Here is a 19,789-nt window from a genome sequence, read left to right on the forward strand (position 1 = left end):
GGTCTAAAATTGATAGATTCTTCTCTTGCTTTGTGATTATTTCTTCATATATCAATATATTTGCTTAAGTGTTCCATCCACATATCACACATCAGGTTCACGTAAAGTATTTACCCAGGTCTTTCTACCAAAAATAAAAATTCTCTCATCTTCTTGACCACTATCGCCAATTAAAAAGTTTCAGGGATTACTAACTCTCTTGAACTAACAGGATTTGGAGGAGTAAAATATAATTGATTTTGTTTTCGTCATATAATTTTTTTCATGACATCAAAAGTTGGTAATGCTGCCAATTCAGCTTGAGAACTGTTTTCAATTATATTTACATTTTCCACTTGTTCTGATTTTAGCAACTTCCACACTTACTGACGAAGCACCATGTGAATGTCTGTTCATTTCTTTTACTACCTCATGGTTTTTAGTATGAATGTGACCTTTACATTCACTCTTTAATTCACACCTCTAAAACTTTACAGAAGGATCGTTTTTGCTACATTTATCAAACATATATGTATGTATGTATGTATGTATGTATGTATGTATGTATGTATGTATAGTATATATATATATATATATATATATAACCATTCTAGAGGGCTTATAAAGAAGGGCTTATAAAGAACTCCCCAAGATTCTCTTAACATCTCATATGATGCCATAAAATGTCAACGGTCATTCTCTCTCAGGTTGAGGAAAGCGTCACCTCTCACAAGCATCTCCCCCCTAAAAGTTCGTTTTTTGTTAGCGTCACCCACATTGGCAACCATTGGTCCATAGACCTAAGGAGAGGTGCCGCAACCAATCAGATCCTAGAAGGAACATATCGGGGGGTTTGTGTGGTATTGAAGGAAAGAGAGAGAATGCCAAGGTTTCCCCTTGAGGATGGAGTTACCCGTCGGTCAAGAGAAGGGAAAGACGCACTTCCCCCTCGTCGCCCTTCGCCGGGGTTCCTCGCTCGGTCTCAATCCCGCCGGTACTATAGATATTAAGTTAATTTCACTCGGGCCCTTGTGTAAATTCATTAGAATATAAGACCGGTGCTAAATTAATCACTGAGCGTTTGATTTCTGCATGACCCACAGTAACTTAAGATACCCACGCGGCCCAGGACGGGGTCATAATTTTGGTGTCAGGGAGATGCTTGTGAGAGGTGACGCTTTCCTCAACCTGAGAGAGAATGACCGTTGACATTTTATGGTATCATATGAGATGTTAAGAGAATCTTGGGGAGTTCTTTATAAGCCCTCTAGAATGGTTTATCTATATATATATATATATATATATATATATATATATATATATATATATATATATATATATATATATATATATACATATATATATATATATATATATATATATATATATATATATATATATATATATATATATATTATATATATATATATATATATATATATTATATATATATAACTAACATGTGCACATTTTGGCTTGCCTTTCTTGCTTAGAATGTTTTCCATCATTTCTAGTATGGGCTATACAAAACAATAGAAAATTTGATTATCATAAAACAAGTGTTAAATGAAAAAATTACTACAAAGCTTTGACTATCAATTTTCGACTTTTTGTTTCCATTCTGAATTGGTGCCAAAAGAGCTCATCGCCAAAAAAACGAGTGAAAACTGTCTATCGCCAAGATGGTGGAGCCAAATAATCTGCGCCAAAAGGGCGGCACCAAACAATCCTGTTCCGTTGTTCTCCATCCTTGTCCATTTCTCCCATACCATGTCCACCATTGATCTTACTGATATTTTCATGATTACACCCAATGTGCCCATTTAAATTGCCTCCAGCACAGATTGTTATATATCATGGAAAGAATGGAACCAGTATACTGTATACATTATATATTTACTTCAATTCAAGGTAAGGAACTTTGTAATATGTCTTCATTAAAAAAAAACAGTCATAACTCTTTATGTTATAACCTCATTAACACAAAATACTAAAATATTTGATAAAAATTATTTGTCTATAGCACTACATCTAAATTAATGTACAAGTATTTCTCTTCATAGCATTTCTTTGTACTTGTCACTTTACTACACTTGTCACTAAAAATCAGGACAACTTTAGGAGCCAACACGAATTTCATCTTTCCTCCAACCACCCTTCCCATCAAGGGTAATTAAAGTGTCATGATACTTTAATAAAGTTTCCCTATGTCCTATGCTAACTATAGTTATATTGAGGTCTAAACATGCTTGATACAAGTAGTTTTCAACATCAAGACTTAAAGCGCTTGTTGACTCATCCAGTAATGCAAACTGAGGTCGGTGGAAAAGTACTCTAGCGAAACACACTCTCTGCATTTCTCCAGGAGATAAGGCATCATCCCTGAAAAAAGGTAGAGGGGAAAACTAAATTTAAAAATAGCTTAAAAAATAAACACATGACATAACTATAAATATTGCACCTCTTTAAAGTGGCTCAAGATACAAAACATTTTCAAACCTCAGAAAGGTTAAAATTCTTAAAATTAGCTTAATTTCACTGCTACTGATACACACATCCCATTTACTTATTGTCAAGGCAATTTATGATTCATAAAACAACAACAGTTCTTATTCTACTGACTTGTTTATACTGTTCAAGATATCATATCCATACCTTATAATAAGCAGCAAAAGTAGATTGACACTTGCACATTAGTCACTTAAAATCAAAGGAAGAGGGAACAATTCAAGTAGCTTCAACTATACTTGCTTTTTTTTATAGGAATTAACAAAACCTATTAGGAAAATTTTTATTCCACCAAATCAACTTAAAACACATTCCTCCTAAAACATACTGGAGGTCAGGCAATCTCATATTGTCTAGTTTTCAACTGATTTTCTTAATTGAATTTTCACAAAATAGCACACCCTGAATATACCATATTTAAAAAAAATAGAAAACCCCTAACTTATACCATCATAAAAATTGATAAACCTGAAAATATGTAAGAAACTAATGAGTATTACAACAGCAATTAATATATGAATATACAGACAGATGCTGACAATATGAATAATGTAACTATCTGAGTGTACCATTAAGCAAAGAAACCCATAGCACATGGGTTATGATTCTACCCTGAGAGACCAGTAGTTATTTGAGCCTTGCTAGGAGTAAAAAAACTAAATTACACCAACATCAGAATAGATGTTCCAAAAATTTAAGCAAAATGCTGCCAAGTATACAGTACATACAGTATAGACCGAGGACAATAGTTCACCCTTGTTGTTAATCCTACACCTCGATACTAAGACAATAAAACAAAAGATTTTCATAAAGCTTACTGTCTCCAGTTATATCAACAGAGATCTCTACCATTCGACGATTCGCATCAACCGTCCATTTATGTTCTGTCTGAATATTGGTTCAGGTATTCATGTACAGTGGTACCTCGAGATACGAAAGGCTCAACTTACGAAAAACTGGAGATACAAAAGCCAATACGAAAAATTTAATGGCTCTACATACGAAAAGTTTTCAAGATACGAAAGGTTTCTGAAAGTCAGAGATTCGCCCGGATAACAATTTTGAAAATCGCGCCACGCGCCGCCATATTAGTATACTAGTAGACTCGCCACCATCCTCCTGCTCTCCCATTGGTTTCCGAAGCTAGTCGCGGCCATGAAATCCTTCTCTCCTATTGGCCAGCGTCCCTCCCATCATGCATCTACTATGTACACGTGGTGGCGTGGCTCGGCCACTCGGTACCAGCATTGTTATAGTACGCACGTGGTATTCGTTTTCGGGATCGTCAATGTGTACGTAATATTTAAAAAAAAAAAAGTGACCAAGATCTCTCACATGGGATAAGTGATCAAGGTCTCTCTCGTGGGATAACTAGAAACTTTGCAAGGTTGGTAGAATCTCCACTCCCTGCTGAACAGAGGGTGTAGACCAATCATTTACAACATGCATACCAGTATGTAGTGTACGTATAATCAAGGCACTTCAGTTTATGTTGAAGGTCAGCAGCCGAACATTCAGTACCCAAATCAGTTGCAGAGAGAGCATTTGGTTGAACAGGGTTTTGATGGACACCAGGGCCAACAGAGTCATGAGGTGCAAAAAAAGAAAGTTGAAAATCTGTCAATCATTGTAGAAGACACCCCCCGAAAAGGCTCACACAGGAACATTGTGAAGCAATCTTCCTTGGATAGTTACGTTGTAGTACGTGCATATATTTTTTAAAGTGTACGTACGTACATATTACATAAAAAAAAAAAAAAAAAAAAAAAGGCAAAAATGAAAGCCGCTTTTCATAAAGTGCAATCATTTGTAGAAGACACCCCCCGAAAAGGCTCACACAGGAACATTGTGAAAAGTAGGCAGAAGCAATCTTCCTTGGATAGTTACGTATGTACGTAGCCTCACTCGAAAGGTAAGCTTCCACATTTTACGTTACAGTAATAATATTTCTTGTGCACTAATATACACTTTATTTACAGGTTTTGCATTTTTTAGTCTTAATTTAGGTATTGAATGGTCCAAATTGTTGTAGTATTTCATTGTTTATAGGTCAATTTAGCTTTATTATGAAATTTAATGGGGTGTTTTTGGAGGGCTTGGAACGGATTAGCCATTTTACAGGTAAAATGTGGTTCAAGATACAAACACCTCATGATACGAAGGGCGCCTCGGAACGGATTAATTTCGTATCTCGAGGTACTACTGTATAACATTTCTCTGTGATCTTTGCAGCCTTCTCACCACTAAGCAAATAAACACCTCCATACCTACCACTTTTCTGAAAAATTGTTGCTCTTCCCTTTCACTTGGCCAAACCATATCCATCTATTTTCTACCACTTAAGAAGTATATTCTTCCATTGTTTCTTCATTTGTGTTACTGAGTATATAGTATATTTAAAACATAAAATTAGGTTATAAGAATATACAGTACTATCAGTGAACAGAAAAAAATGAAAAAAAAGGAAGTGAAACTCTGTCACCATGCATCAGAGCTACAAGCCAATCAGCAACTAGCAAAGCTTATATCTTGCTCTGTGATTGGCTCTTCTAATCCTTCCAGCCAATAGCATTTAATGCTACAAGCCAATCAGCAATGAGATAACATACCTTTTATTTATACCCTGTAGTGTGAGTTGCTTACATTGGTTAAACAACTGAAAATCTCAATAGAAAATACAGCTCCCCCGTATTCATGGGTATGGTTACCAAACCTCCTGCGAATAGCTAAAACCCACGAATAGTTGAAACCCCTAATAAAAATGCTTATAACTGCCTATTTTGTTAGTTGAAACTCAAGAAAGCCCCACTACAAATGTTTATACCTGCTTTTTTATAGTTTTATTACAAAAAGTGCATTTTATGATGAAACTGAAAAGAAAAATCCCAGGCATTTGTGGATATTTCTCATAGAAAAATTCCACAAATACATGGGTTTTCCAAGAATAATGGGATATATATATATATATATATATATATATATATATATATATATATATATATATATATATATATACAGGCAGTCCCCGGGTTACGACGGGGGTTCCGTTCTTGAGATGCGTCGTAAGCCGAAAATCGTCGTAAGCCGGAACGACACTTGGAAATATGTCTTAAACTAATAAAAAGTTATAAAAAACCTTACTTGTAATCCATTTGGTTCACTACTAAATGTTGTTTTGCCTGGTCGTTTTCATGTACAAACCTGGGAGTTATTTTCATAAAAGAATGCTGGTTCTTGAAGGTAAAAACTATTGTAATCCTCTGGTGACACTACATTCTTGAAGTTTTATGTACAACCTGGAGTGATTTTGCAAATCTTGAGGGCGACAAGAACAGCTGATTACTATTTACGTATCATATAGACTAATTAAAGTAAAACGTATCTTTAAATAGGCTTATATATTAGTATCAACAAACATTTCCTGCTATGAGTCAGAGGCCGTTTAATGAAACGAACACTTCTCTGTCCTATCTGTTCAGAAAATAAATGTTACGTCAATCCCCGAGACGGTGACCATTGTTGCCAAGGCGTCTCTCTCTCTTCTCTCTCTCTCTCTCTATCTCTCTCTCTCTCTCTCTCTCTCTCTCTCTCGCTCTGATCAAATTACACTGGAACTTTGACATGATTGCCCTAATATACGAATGTTTTGAGATACAACAGAAAATTTGCGAAAATATAAGCTTTGATATACAACGAAATATTTGAGACGATTTTGCGATGAGTGTTAGTTGTATAGGCGACCGATAAATGGCGTTCAGTCTGTTTGTTTGTTGGTGCTGCATGTTAACACGTCGTTGTTTAGTTCGTTGTATTTGCACCTATTTTTCGTGTTATTTTGTCTATTTTATTATTAACCATGGGTCTCAAAGCTAAAGACAAAGCAGGTGATAAGAAAAAACCAAGAAAATGATTTCGATGGAAGCAAAACATGAAATTATAGCAAAGCATAAAACCTTCCAAAGGCATCACATTATTTCTAAACTACAAACTGATTAAAATAAAAAAATAAAATTAGTTTAGCAATGTTATTTCATTTGTGTTTATTACGTAGTTATTAGTGTACATACGTAAATAAAAAGAGAACAAATCGTTCCCTGCCACCCTTCCCTACCTCCTCCCCCTGCTGGCCTCACGTCATCTTTCGTTGTGGTAAGTAAAATTCCTTTCTTTTTTTTAATTGATTTTATTAACATTTATTATCATTTATCACATTGCTGTTATTTTATCATTATGTGTGTTATTACTCGTTTATTTGTGTATGTGTATATTATATGTAATTTAGCTGTGTTTAGGTGTGGTTTCATACCGCTAGAACGGATTAATACATATTACATTATTTTAAATGGGAAAAAATGCTTTGAGATACAACTGTTTTGATATACGACGATGGTAACGGAACAAATTAAATTCGTATGTCAAGGTTCCAGTGTACTGGATAATGTCTCTCTTTGGATACTTCGATTTTGCCAAATCTTGAGGGCTACAAGAACAGTTGATTACTATTTACGTATCATATAGACTAATTAAAGTAAACATATCTTTAAATAGGCTTATATTTTTAGTATCAACAAAACATTTACTGGCATGAGTCAGAGGCCGTTTAACGAAACGAACACTTCTCTGTCCTTAACTCGGAGCGTCGGAAGACACCTCTCTCTCTCTCTCTCTCTCTCTCTCTCTCTCTCTTTCTCTCTCTCTCTCTCTCTCTCTCTCTCTCTCGTAGTAGCCATCTTGCTTGGTGAGACGTACCCGCGTGAAGTCAGATTAATCAACAGATATCACAAGTTTAACATACGACTAGAATTTGAGAAATATCTAGAAGTGTTCGTGAACTATCGGTGATAAGATTAGTGTGAAAATAGTAGGATAAAGCGTCTTCTAAGTTAGTTTATCAAGTGTAATACTATAAATCAGAACAAGATGGCAGTAAGTTCCAACTGCGGGAAGAGGTGGCGTAATTTGGCGTGTTTAGCAGATTCGCAATACGATGAGGTAGCAGGAAGGGAACTGGCATTTCTCATCTATGAAATCAGCAACAGTCCTAACCAAAAAGATACAAAAGCATTCATAGATATATTAGAAGGATATAATCCTTCAAACTGGAACAAATCTAATGAAAACATCTTGAAAATAATTGAAGAAGTTCCAAATAAAATCCAAGTGGTCAAGAGACTCATAAAGAAAATATACATAAACCAACATATTCCGACAAAGAAAATGAATAAGGTGAATCTTGTGAATATCCTAATTGATGCATTAGGAAAAAGAATGCCAAAAGCATGCAAACTGTGTAAGGTTTGGTATAGCATAGTCAATCCACAAAACCTAATCAGAAAATGTGCTGCATGCAACATTCCGACCCATCCACAGTGTGCTGAGGTAATACAAGATTTGAGAAAAGATACAAGAATTTTTTGTTCAACATGTCTATCATGGATAGACAATGTTATTAAATCAAGATTGAATGTACAAATAGTTGAGGATGAAGAAGAGAGGAAGAGGAAGAAGAAGAAGAAAAAAGAAGAAGAGGAAAACGGAAGAGAAGTAAACAAAAATGAAATGACAGAAAAAAATAAGGAAAACAAAGAAACAAGATAAAAGTATGGATGCAGAGATACTCATTGATACTACATATGAGGCAATAAAGCACCATACCTACGAAGAAATAAATTACGATATGACAACAGAAAAGCAAATCCCGAAGAGGCTCTACCCAGATCTACACAATGACGGGAAAGAGGAAAAATAGACAAGAAAGACAAAATCTGCAACCTTTTGAAAAGAGGGAATTGCAGATTTGGAGAAAGATGTTACTACAAACATCCTAAGATATGTCAAAACTATGAAATATATGGTAAATGTGCATACTTAGATGGATATGGGGATGATTGCAGAGATCTGCATCCAAAAATATGTAAAAACCTAAAAGAAGGAAAAGGATGTAAGTTCGACAAAAAATGCAAATATATGCACCCTGTAGCCATGAATCATAATCAAATAAATAACCAACCAAGTAATAAAATCCAAAATAAGAAAGAAACAAATAAAGAGAGAAATCAAGAATATCAGGTAAAAGAGAAAAGCAAACCACCAATGAGATATGCAGAGGTGTCAGCAAAAAATTTCAAAGCATCAGCTCCGAAATTCTACTCAAGAGATAATAACTGTATTTATTATGCAAGAGGGTATTGCAGAAACGGAGAAAATTGCAGATTCAGACACAAAATGAATAATTATGATGAAGGAAGATCAATATTATGGAAAAGTTGGATTTTTTAATGTCAGAATTTTCTGGAAATGAAAAAAAGAACACATACCAGAACAGGAAAAGAGACATGGGAAAATCCTTATTACTACCATTATTAAATGAAGGAGAAAACACGCAAACCATCATAGTGATGAATACGCAGGGTTTAGTTACGAGTAACTCAAAAAGAAAAATAGAGTACTTAGAAGAACTAACCCAAATGAAAAGAAAATAGATATAATGAATATAAGTGAAACCTGGTATTCCCAAGAGACTGGGAATGATGATCAAATAAAAGGGTTCCAAACTTATAGATCAGATAGAAAAAATAGGAATCAAGGGGGAACCGCAATATATGGGAAAGACAAAAAACAAGGAAAAATATATGAGAAATATAGTAACTCAGAATGTGAACTAATAGCGGTAGAATTTGAATCTGAAAAATTGATGAACATAGTAATATATAGACCTCCTAATACTAAAGAGTTTGACTTAATAATTGAAAAAATTGGATGATATATGTAGAAATCACAAGGACTGGACTATTCTCCTATCTGGTGACTTCAACTTTCCTTTCGTAGAATGGAAAGAACGAATAGGAGATTGTGGTTGTACTTATACATATAAAAAAGAGAGTAATAGTAGTGCAGAAGATAAGAGGCAATTTGAAAAGCTATTAGATATGCTACTAGAATACAACATTCAACAAATAAATCACCTGCCAACAAGAAAGGAAAATACTTTAGACCTAGTATTTGTGAACGAGATGAATTATGTTAAAGAAATAATAGTTTATAATGCGAGTATTTCAGACCATAATGTCATAGAATTAACAGTTCATTCCAAAGCAAGTGAAAATAGAGATAAGCAAGAAATGAAAAAGTGGGAAGGATATGGAAAATACAACTTCTACAGTAAAAATATAAAATGGTCAGAAAATTAATGAAGAATTAAACAAAGATTGGGATAACATTTTCGTAAGTGATGACATAAGGGTAAATACGGAGATATTATATAAAAATATTGGAGAAAATAGTGGAAAAATATATACCGAAGAAGAAAAGTAAACATCATTCATGCATACCAAGAGACAGAAGGATCTTGTTCCAGAAAATCAGAAAGTGGAAAAAAGGTCTTGCAAAAGAAAAAAATGCATGGAAAGTTATAGAACTAAAAAGTAAGATAGAAAATGCAGAACAAAAGATTATACAATCAAAAGAAAATGAAAAACGGGACTTGGAAGAAAAAAACCCTATTAAATATCAGCAAAACCCCAAAACTATTATACTCATATGCGAAGAAGATGAATAAAAGAAGAATAGAAATAGGCCCTCTGAGAATTGAAGGGAGATTAACGAATGAAAAAAGGAAATTTGCAACATACTGGCAGAACGATATAAGAGAGAATTCACCCCTAGAATAGATAATGAAGATAATGATATAGAAGTAAGGGAAGAAAATAGTGAATATTTAGCTGACATAGAAATTAATGAAGCTGATATTGTGCAGGCAATTAATGAAATTAAAAATGGAGCTGCTGCAGGGCCGGATGGAGTCCCTGCTATTTTGTTAAAGAAAGTAGTTCATTCTATCGCAAAGCCACTTGCAATATTATTAAGACAAAGTGTAGATACAGGCAAGATTTATGATGAGCACAAATTGCATATATCACCCCTACTTTCAAAAGTGGATCAAGACTAGAGGCAAGTAATTATAGGCCTGTGAGTCTAACATCACATATTATGAAAGTGTATGAAAGGGTAATGAAGAAAAATATTATGAAACATTTAATAAAAAATAATTTGTTTAATATAGGACAACACGGTTTTCGTACCCGGAAAAAGTACACAAACCCAACTGTTAGTCCACCGTGAGAACATATTCAAAAATATGAAAAGCGGAAATGAAACAGATGTGGTTTATCTAGACTTTGCAAAAGCTTTTGACAAAGTAGACCATAATATATTAGCAAAGAAAATTAGAAAACACAATATCGTAGATAAAGTAGGAAGATGGTTAAAAGAATTTTTACACAACAGAAAACAGATAGTTATTGCAAACGATGAGAAATCGGATGAAACCAAGGTAATATCCGGTGTGCCACAAGGTACGGTGCTAGCTGCAATATTGTTTGTTATTATGATTGAAGACATAGACAGTAATGTTAAGGATTCGTAGTGAGTAGTTCGCTGATGACACAAGAATAAGTAGAGAAATTACTTGTGATGAAGATAGGAACGCTCTACAAAGAGACCTTAACAAAGTATATGATTGGGCAGAGGTAAATAGGATGGTATTTAACTCTGATAAATTTGAATCAATAAATATGGAGACAGAGAAGGAAAGCTATATGCATATAGGGGACCTAATAATGAGACAATCACAAATAAGGAAGCAGTTAAAGACCTTGGTGTGATGATGAATAGGAACATGTTATGCAATGATCAAATAGCAATTCTGTTGGCAAAATGTAAAGCAAAAATGGGAATGTTGTTACGGCACTTCAAAACAAGAAAATCTGAACACCATGATTGCTTTATAAAACATATGTTCGTAGTCCACTTGAATATTGCAATATGATATGGTACCCACACTATCAAAAGGATATTGCACAAATAGAGAGTGTACAAAGGTCCTTTACAGCTAGAATAGAAGAAGTTAAGGACCTAGACTACTGGGAAAGACTACAATCCTTAAAATTATATAGTCTAGAAAGGAGAAGAGAACGCTACATGATAATTCAGGCATGGAAACAGATAGAAGGAATAACAGAAAATATCATGGAACTAAAAATATCAGAAAGAGCAAGCAGAGGTAGATTAATAGTGCCCAAAACTATACCAGGAAAAATAAGGAAAGCACACAGGACATTAATCCACTACGCACCAGCATCGATAATGCAGCGTCTATTCAATGCGTTGCCAGCTCATCTGAGGAATATATCAGGAGTGAGCGTAGATGTGTTTAAGAATAAGCTCGACAAATATCTAAACTGCATCCCAGACCATCCAAGATTGGAAGATGCAAAATATACCGGAAGATGTACTAGCAACTCTCTGGTAGACATTAGAGGCGCCTCACACTGAGGACCTGGGGCAACCCGAACGAACTGTAAGGTCTGTAAGGTAAGGTCTCTCGTTGTAATCTAACCAGAAACTTCGTTTTGTTATTATTACTGGAAACAAGCAATGATTTTTTTCATTATTTGTGCTTTTGGACTGTTATATGTAAACTTTGCGCACCGCAAGCTAGTATGTATCATTCGCTTCGGAAAACTAGTTCCGCATATGAGGCGTCACTAAAAATCATAGAAAAATACGACATAAAAAGTGTCGAAAATCATCATAAACCTCAAAATTTTTGTTGTAATCTAACCAGAAACTTATTTTTATTAATATACTGTGCTAAACTATAAAGGATTTTTATCATAGTATGAGTTTTTTAAAAGCATCGTTAACTCGGAGCGTCGGAAGCGTCAGCGTCGTAACCTCGGAACAAGCGTCGTAACCCAGGACGGATTTTTCCATTGAATATTTAAGAAAAAGCGGCGTAACCTCGGAACGTCGTAAGCCGGAACCGTCGTAACCCGGGGACCGCCTGTATATATATCTAATAAAAGGAGCCCATAAAAACACCAAAATGTAGAGAGAAAAGTACTATATTTCAGAGACTGCTGTCTCTCTCTCAGGTATATGAATGAGAAAAGTTTACAGAAAATGGTGGTATTATACCAAGAGATTCGTCCACAAGTAGGCCAATTTAGGTCACCCCGCTGATAATCTTCCTTTAATCCTCTTAAGCGTTGGTTGAATGAACACTGCGTCGACGATGTCCGATGTCCAATTCCCTTTTGAGATGTTCATTACCTGCTTCTCTTTTATTAAGGCCGATTCCATCATTTGACTCTTGTACCGGCAGTTGCTGCTATAAATTACACGTGACATATTCCAGTTTATTCTATGGTTATGTCATTTATATGATTGAAAAATAAAAAAAACCGAGTTCTGTTGTCCATACCTAACTGACCGTTTGTGTTGTATTAATCTCTGGGGAAGTGATTTACCTGTAAATCCGATGTAAGATTGGTCACAGTCCTGGCATGGGATCTCATATACCCCAGAGTCTTTGGGCGATGTCTTTTGTTGGACGTTAATCAGGGATTTGGCTAAGGTATTTGGGTAGGTAAATGCAAAAGGGTTGGATTTCCCAAGGGTGTGAGTTACTCTCTTAATCGTCTCCAGGTGGGGAATTTTTATTTTATTGTTGGGTGTGTCTCTGGTCTTGTCTTTAGGGGGTCGGTAGAAAATTACGTTTGCTTTTGAATTGCTTCTCAATTATATGGGGTCAGGATACTTTAAAGATGAAAGTTGCTTGCGAATTAGTTCAAATTCTTTTTCCAGGAAATCTGGGGAACAAATTCGTAAGGCTCTTAAGAATAGGTTGCTAGCTAGACCTATCTTGATAGTATTGTCATGATAGCTAAAGTAGTGAATATATGAAAGTGAGAACGTTGGTTTTCTGTATATGGTAAATTTGTATTCTGTCGTGTCTCTGATTATTAAAACATCAAGAAAAGGAATTTTGTTGTCTGTTTCCCATTCAACTTTAAATTTGATGCTGGGCACTAATGCGTTTAATTTTGAGAGGAATTCATTAAAATTACCCCACTTATTATCCCAAAATGTTAGTATGTCATCCACGTATCTCATCCACAGCATGTTTTTGGGTTTTATTGCATTTATTACTGTAGTTTCAAAGTATTCCATGTACAGATTGGCTAAAATAGGACTTAAAGGACTACCCATACTACACCCGAATTTTTGCTTGTAGAATGATTCCCCGAATTAAAATACTTATTAGATGCACATAATTCAACTAACTTTATTATTTTGTCAAGTGCCAAAGGGAAATGATCTGAATAGGGGGATAATTTTTCCCTTAAAAACTGAAGAACGTCCTGTACTGGTACTTTTGTGAATAGGGAGTCTACGTCAAGGCTTAAAAGTTTTATGTTGTGAAGTGGTATATGTGCTTCTCTGAATTTGTGACAAAAGTCTTCCGAATGTTTGATGTGACTGGGAGAAAAAGTGCCTAAAAAAGGAGAAAGGAGGCCAGCTAACCATTTAGAAATTTTGTAATTGAAAGCTCCGGCGCATGAAACGATAATCTTCCATTCAGACCCATCGTTTCATGCGCCGGAGCTTTCAATTACAAAATTTCTAAATGGTTAGCTGGCCTCCTTTCTCCTTCACTAACTCAGCTGATTACAGCGAATTTTCTTCTTCTGTAAGTTAGCTAGATGTTTTCCTAGTATTTTCCGTTGACTTCCGTTGAAATTCTTGCCGAAACAAAAATAAACAAACGTAAATGCAAGAGAATGTCAAGAGGTGAAATTCAAAGTTTTACTCTCTTTTTACAAAGTAATAAATCATGATTATTATGAATTTCATATTCCTTTTTGGGTATTAATAAACCAAAACTATGTTATTTACCATAAATTAAGATCCCTTTGCTCAAGGATTGTAGCCTGGGGGACAGTGTGACGTGTGCTTCAGGCAAGACGGGGGCATTTACTTACTACGCAACCCTCCCTTTCTCTCTTCACTAACTACGCAACCCTCCCTTTCTCTCTTCACTAACTACGCTAATATCGCATATATTACGCTAATATCGCATATATTATGATATTCTGTAATCATATTAGAGCGAATTTTCTTTGTCTTTGTGTTAGCGAGATGTTTTCCTTGTCTTTTTCTCACTGGCATGATGAAATTCTAGCCGAAACATAGAGAAACATATGTAAAAGCAAGCGAATGTCAGAGGTGAAACTCGAACGTGTAGGCTACTTGAGGTCTGTGCTCGCACTGAATCATGGCTGAACTTGATACTCCCCTCTGCGACCCACGGAATCTCTACAGATGCCATTTCTCACAATTTCTTTGACAATAATTATCAAAATTTACGATAACAGAAGAAATATTGCATTTTCTTGAACGGATGAATGTTTTAGGCTTATTGAGTTATGTTTACTAATTACTCTGTAACTACGAAAGTAAGAGGAATTTTGACAAAATATTTCTTATACGTATTCTCAATTGCCATATGAAGCTCCATGAATTTTTTCATGTTTGCATTTTTTGCCCTATACCCCCATATATAAGGGTTCCGGCCAGCCCCCTTAAACTTAATATTATTTGTAAACTAGTAATGTATATTATTATTTTACCATAACATGTAGTAATGTCCTTAAAGATATACTTATACATACACTTCCAGCCCAAACAGAGGGCGAGAGTTACCACTAGGACATACTAGTATCTCATGTGGCAAAAGAGAGAGAGAGAGAGAGAGAGAGAGAAGAGAGAGAGAGAGGAGGAGAGAGAAGCGAGAGAGAGAGAGATGAAGAAGAGAGAGAGAGAGAGAGAGAGAGAGAGAGGGTTATCCTTATTTAAAAGAGTGAAATGGATAGATTATTGTACTTCTTTAAAATAGTATCACATATGAATTTTGAAATTAATAAACATACACATGTGCCATAGATATTCTCTCATCTCAGTAAAAGAGAGAGAGAGAGAGATTTTACATGATCCTCAGATGGCAACACACACTTCCCCTACTGACTTGACAGTTGTTGGACCCCAGCCAACTCAGCTTGGCTATGACGCGGGGTAAAATGCATTTTCTTTCATTCTTACAAAATTCTTTTTATTTATAAACTAAAATCTTGCTAATTCACTTTAGTATTTTCTTTAATGAATTTATATTATTGTTGTTTACATTAATATTGATATTTGAAAATTAGTAAATCATCATCCACAAAAACACATCTCTGTAAGAGAGAGAGAGAGAGAGAGAGAGAGAGAGAGAGAGAGAGAGAGAGAGAGAGAGAGAGAGAATTATCGTAGTATTTGTAAAATACTTTCACATATGATTTTTTTAATTGCAGTTTCACATATGATTTTTTTAATTACAGTTATTATTATTGTAGTTATTATTATTATTATATTATATTATTATTATCATCATCATATGAAAATATTAATAAACATTATACATATGTGTACCATAAAAATCTCTCATCTCAGTAAAAACAGAGAGAGAGAGAGAGAGAGAGAGAGAGAGAGAGAGAGAGAGAGAGAGAGAGAGAGAGAGACCTGGAGTTCGAAAGAAAGATGCATGAAGACTGGGATTTCCTTCATTCTTACATAATTTTTAAAATTTATAAACTAATATCTTACTAATTCATTGTAATATTTTCTTCATTGAAGTGATTGCTCTTTACATTAATAAGGGATTTTGATGAAGGAAAAATCTATTTCTGGGCAAGGGTTCGTGTCGCCCAGTGAAATAATCCCTTAAGTTCATTATTTCTAGGTAAATAATACTAACATTATCAGAGAAAAAAATAAAAATAGGGGGATGTCAGAATAACTGACTCGCTCACCCTAAATAAAAAGAGGGTGTCGGTATGTAGCTGGGGCGAGTGAGACCATTACAACGAACCTCTTGCCATTTAGAACTTTTTCACATTGAAATCCCCCTCCTGAGAGAGCTGATACACGGCCAGCGCCGTCAACTACTACTACTCTACCCACGACACCGACCGCAGCGCCCCTGGTGGCCATCCTTTACGTTAGCGAACTTCTGAACGCACGTGCTACTCTTTGCTCTGTGTCTTTTTGTGTGCTTTCGTGGATTTACTTTCTACCATGGAACTAGCAGCTATCGCCGCAGATAAGTTAAGTACCCTGAAAGGTTTTACACTAGTTTTTTGTCAGCCAGGAACTGTTTTTACCGTTTTTTAGGTCCGATAATAGTCTCCTGGTCTGGCACATGGCTCGCCTTGCCGGCTTGCCTCATGTTCGGTTAGCTACTTCAGTCTCCCATACCGTGGTATCTATTCCGTGTGTATTTACTCTTATACGAGTTATTTATCACGTGGTACAGAAGTTCCCACTATTCTATTGCTTTACATCGTACTATTCGGAAATCCTTTGCCTGTGACTTAGATTAGTGTTCATACATGCATGTCCCTTTGTATAGGTGTTTAGGCGTGTGGGTGATTATGAATACACTGCTATGTTATTCTTTAGTCCAGCCATCCTGGCCGTCGCCCTCCTTTCCACGTCGGCAGAGGCCAGCTCTTGAGCAGTTAGCATGTTTTCTTTCGGGGAAACTCGCCTACTTCTCCTGGACGTCCTTCTTTCTCTCCCACTAGTGATTTCCTTCCTCTTTCTTTACGATGTATTTATTTGTGGATTGCATGTTAGGGCGATCAGTTTGGCCTAGGCTAGTTTTGTTGCATTATTGCCTTGTGGTCCACTCGTGCTCGCGTGGTCAGCTCGACCTAGGCTATGTTTTGTTGCATTATCGCCTCGTGGTCCACCTGCGCTCGCGTCGAGCCACTGATCGCCCTAGTCCATGTCCCCTCTTGCCTTCCTCCCACGTGGAGGGAGGGTTAGTTCTCGTCCGCTCACGGTCGCCATGGCGATTATCCGGGCACCCCTCCCCTCTTCCTCCCTACCAGGGAGGATACGGGAGTTTTGGACTTAAGGGGGGTCCTATCAGACCAGTCTCGTTTTCTTTGAGCTTCGGGGGAGTCCCGGTGTGTTCGGGTGGGGTTGGCCACCCCACCTGTTCGCATCGGTCCTTCTCCGGCGTTCGGTTTTGCTCTCCGGTTCCCCTAACCTTCCTTTTGTAATTGTATAGCTGTCTCCACCAGCTATTTTAAGGGAGGGGGAGAATTCAGTTGGTCCTACATGCTTTCCCATATCTGTACAGTAGTCCCTTTCGTTTTCTGACGGAACGCCCGCTTGCTATCCGAGCATTCCGGCGGTTGACGTAGGGGTTCCACAGCGGAGCTATACGCTCCAAGTTTATTTATTTTACCTTGTCTAGTCTTACTTTATTCAAGTAATCCTCTCTCGTTCTCTGGTGGGGCGTACTCCTCCTGAAACCCCGGTGTACTATAGGTGTATGATAGGTATCTGGTTTATCAGAAAGATTCGCTCCGGTGTATACTGGAGTTTTTCTACCAGCTTACCGAGTCCCATGGACTCTCCCACACAGGGTACAGGAGAGGATTATGCCCAAAATTTATGCTACTCCGGCATGCAGCGGAGCTTCATATCTGAGTAGTCCTGCTAGTGTATTACGGTGATACTTATGTATCTATTCACTTACAGGCTACCAACTGCCAGGAGGCTGGCTGTAACGCCGTCCTCCAGGACCCCTGCGGGCACGAGGTCTGCAGAACCCATGCTCCCTGCGCCGTCCGCCACAAGGACCTAATTGTGTGGCACCATGAAGCCTGCTCCATCTGCTACGAGCTGGTGGAACAGTTTTCGGACGGAGTAAGTATATACCGGTGTAGATATAGCTCTTCTGGTATATACTATCACATAAGTCTTGTATAATACTGCTCTATGATTTACTGATCAGTCTTAATTGTTAACGATATATCCTTGGGGCTTCGTTGTAAGGATTACAATAACCCTTTATTTCAGGCTGCCGCCGTTAAGGACGCCGCGTCGGCCACCCTGAAAGCCTGGGTAGGTGGCTTCGGCAAGAACGCGCCGAAGGGACAGCCATACATCCTTGACAAGAGTATGGCTGTCCGGATCTTCCCAGGCGGTAAGTCAACCGGGTACGTCGACCCCGCCACGGCAGCTCCGGCGATCGCTCGCATCCAACTCCAGGTGGAGCAGGCCCTGATGGAAGGCGGAGCCCCAGACATTGCTGCAGACGTCACCACGTTGGACCTAAACATTGAGCCAATAACGGTAGGTGGAGGTGAGTTGTTGGTTGAGGTGGGCTTGTTGGACACTTCTGGATCTTCTTCACCTATTCCTTCCTCTTCATCTTTCCAAGGCTTTACGGAATCAGAGATTCCGGCTAAGACGCCTGCTGCCTCAGTCGTCCCCAAGGTGAAGGGACAGAGAGAGCAGAAGACCCTGGAGAAGACGTCGTCTAAGAAGACTTCGTCCTCTTCCTCCTCTCGTAAGTCTCCGGCTCACCATCCCGGAGCAGAGAAAGCAAAGACTTCCTCTTCCTCATCTTCGCATTCTAAAGGGTCTAGAGGTAAGTCCTCTAAGGAGAAGGTCCGCGCTCCCGCCGAGCCAATACCTTCTTCTTCTACCGGAGCTCCTCCGGTGACCCCTGTTGAGGCCAGTTTCTCTGGTCCCTTCGACCCTGTCTCCTTCACAGCAGGGGTTATGCAACAGGTGGGGAATATGGTGGGCACAATGATGAACACCAGGTTTGATCAAGTGCTTGCCCAAATCTCCACCTCGTTTGCGCAGTCCAGTCAGTCGATTCAGAACATCGCGGATCGGCTGACGGACCAGGAGAACAGACTGGCAGGTTTGAGTCAAGCTCCTCCAGCTGTTCTTCCTTTAGCAGGCGCCGGAGTTACTCCGATGCCTGACTATAACTCCCTTCCCGCTTTCACCATGAGCAATCCTTGGAGGGTAGCAGCTTTTGCTCCCTTCAAGGATGGAATGATCTCCATCCCAGACTGCGGAGCTCGTCGTATTGAAGACTTCGAGTTCCATTCCGCTGGCCTGCAACCACTTTTCATGGGATATGCTAGGTTGACGGAGGCAGCTCTCAATAGGGAAGACAAGATCCCTAAAGAGACTGTCATCTACAGTCGCGAGCAGGCTCAGAGGGAATGGGTAAGATGCCTGGAGGACTGGGATTGCACTAATACCAGGCTCCAGGCATTCAAGAGCCCCTTCACAATCTTTGCTACGGAGGATGAGGCACCACTCCCCTTCATAACAAAGATTGCGGAGGTGACCGTACAGGCTGCCATGAAGGATGAGCCTCTCCCTCAGCTCAGGGAATCGGATCCAACGTCCCCACTTTTCCCAGCCTTTGGGGACCTTTGGGCAGACCTTCCGGCAGCCTTCACTGTAGGGAAACTTAAACCGGACTGTGCTATTGATCAGTTCGGGGAGAGGCTCCCTAGGCTGCCGGATAACCTAATCCAAGCCGAATTTGAAGCAAGGACTAGGTTAGGGAGGACGCTGAATGTGTTAGTGATGACAGAGG

At 37.8% G+C, this 19,789-nt stretch overlaps 1 protein-coding gene across 4 annotated transcripts in view; it reads right to left on the reverse strand.

Moving 5' to 3' along the window:
• Positions 1–1,856: 1,856 nt before the first annotated feature.
• LOC135220585 (lysosomal cobalamin transporter ABCD4-like) overlaps positions 1,857–19,789 on the reverse strand; it is a 274,508-nt gene continuing 256,575 nt past the window's right edge. For all 4 annotated transcript variants that reach the window (XM_064257839.1, XM_064257838.1, XM_064257840.1 and 1 more), the window contains exon 14: positions 1,857–2,361. In XM_064257839.1, coding sequence (XP_064113909.1) covers positions 2,097–2,361 — 265 coding nt within the window. In that variant the 3' untranslated portion in view covers positions 1,857–2,096. The remainder of the gene's footprint in view (positions 2,362–19,789) is intronic.

This window comes from Macrobrachium nipponense, chromosome 2 (genome assembly GCF_015104395.2).
Source record: "Macrobrachium nipponense isolate FS-2020 chromosome 2, ASM1510439v2, whole genome shotgun sequence".
In the NCBI taxonomy this organism is placed as follows: Eukaryota; Metazoa; Arthropoda; class Malacostraca; order Decapoda; family Palaemonidae; genus Macrobrachium; species Macrobrachium nipponense.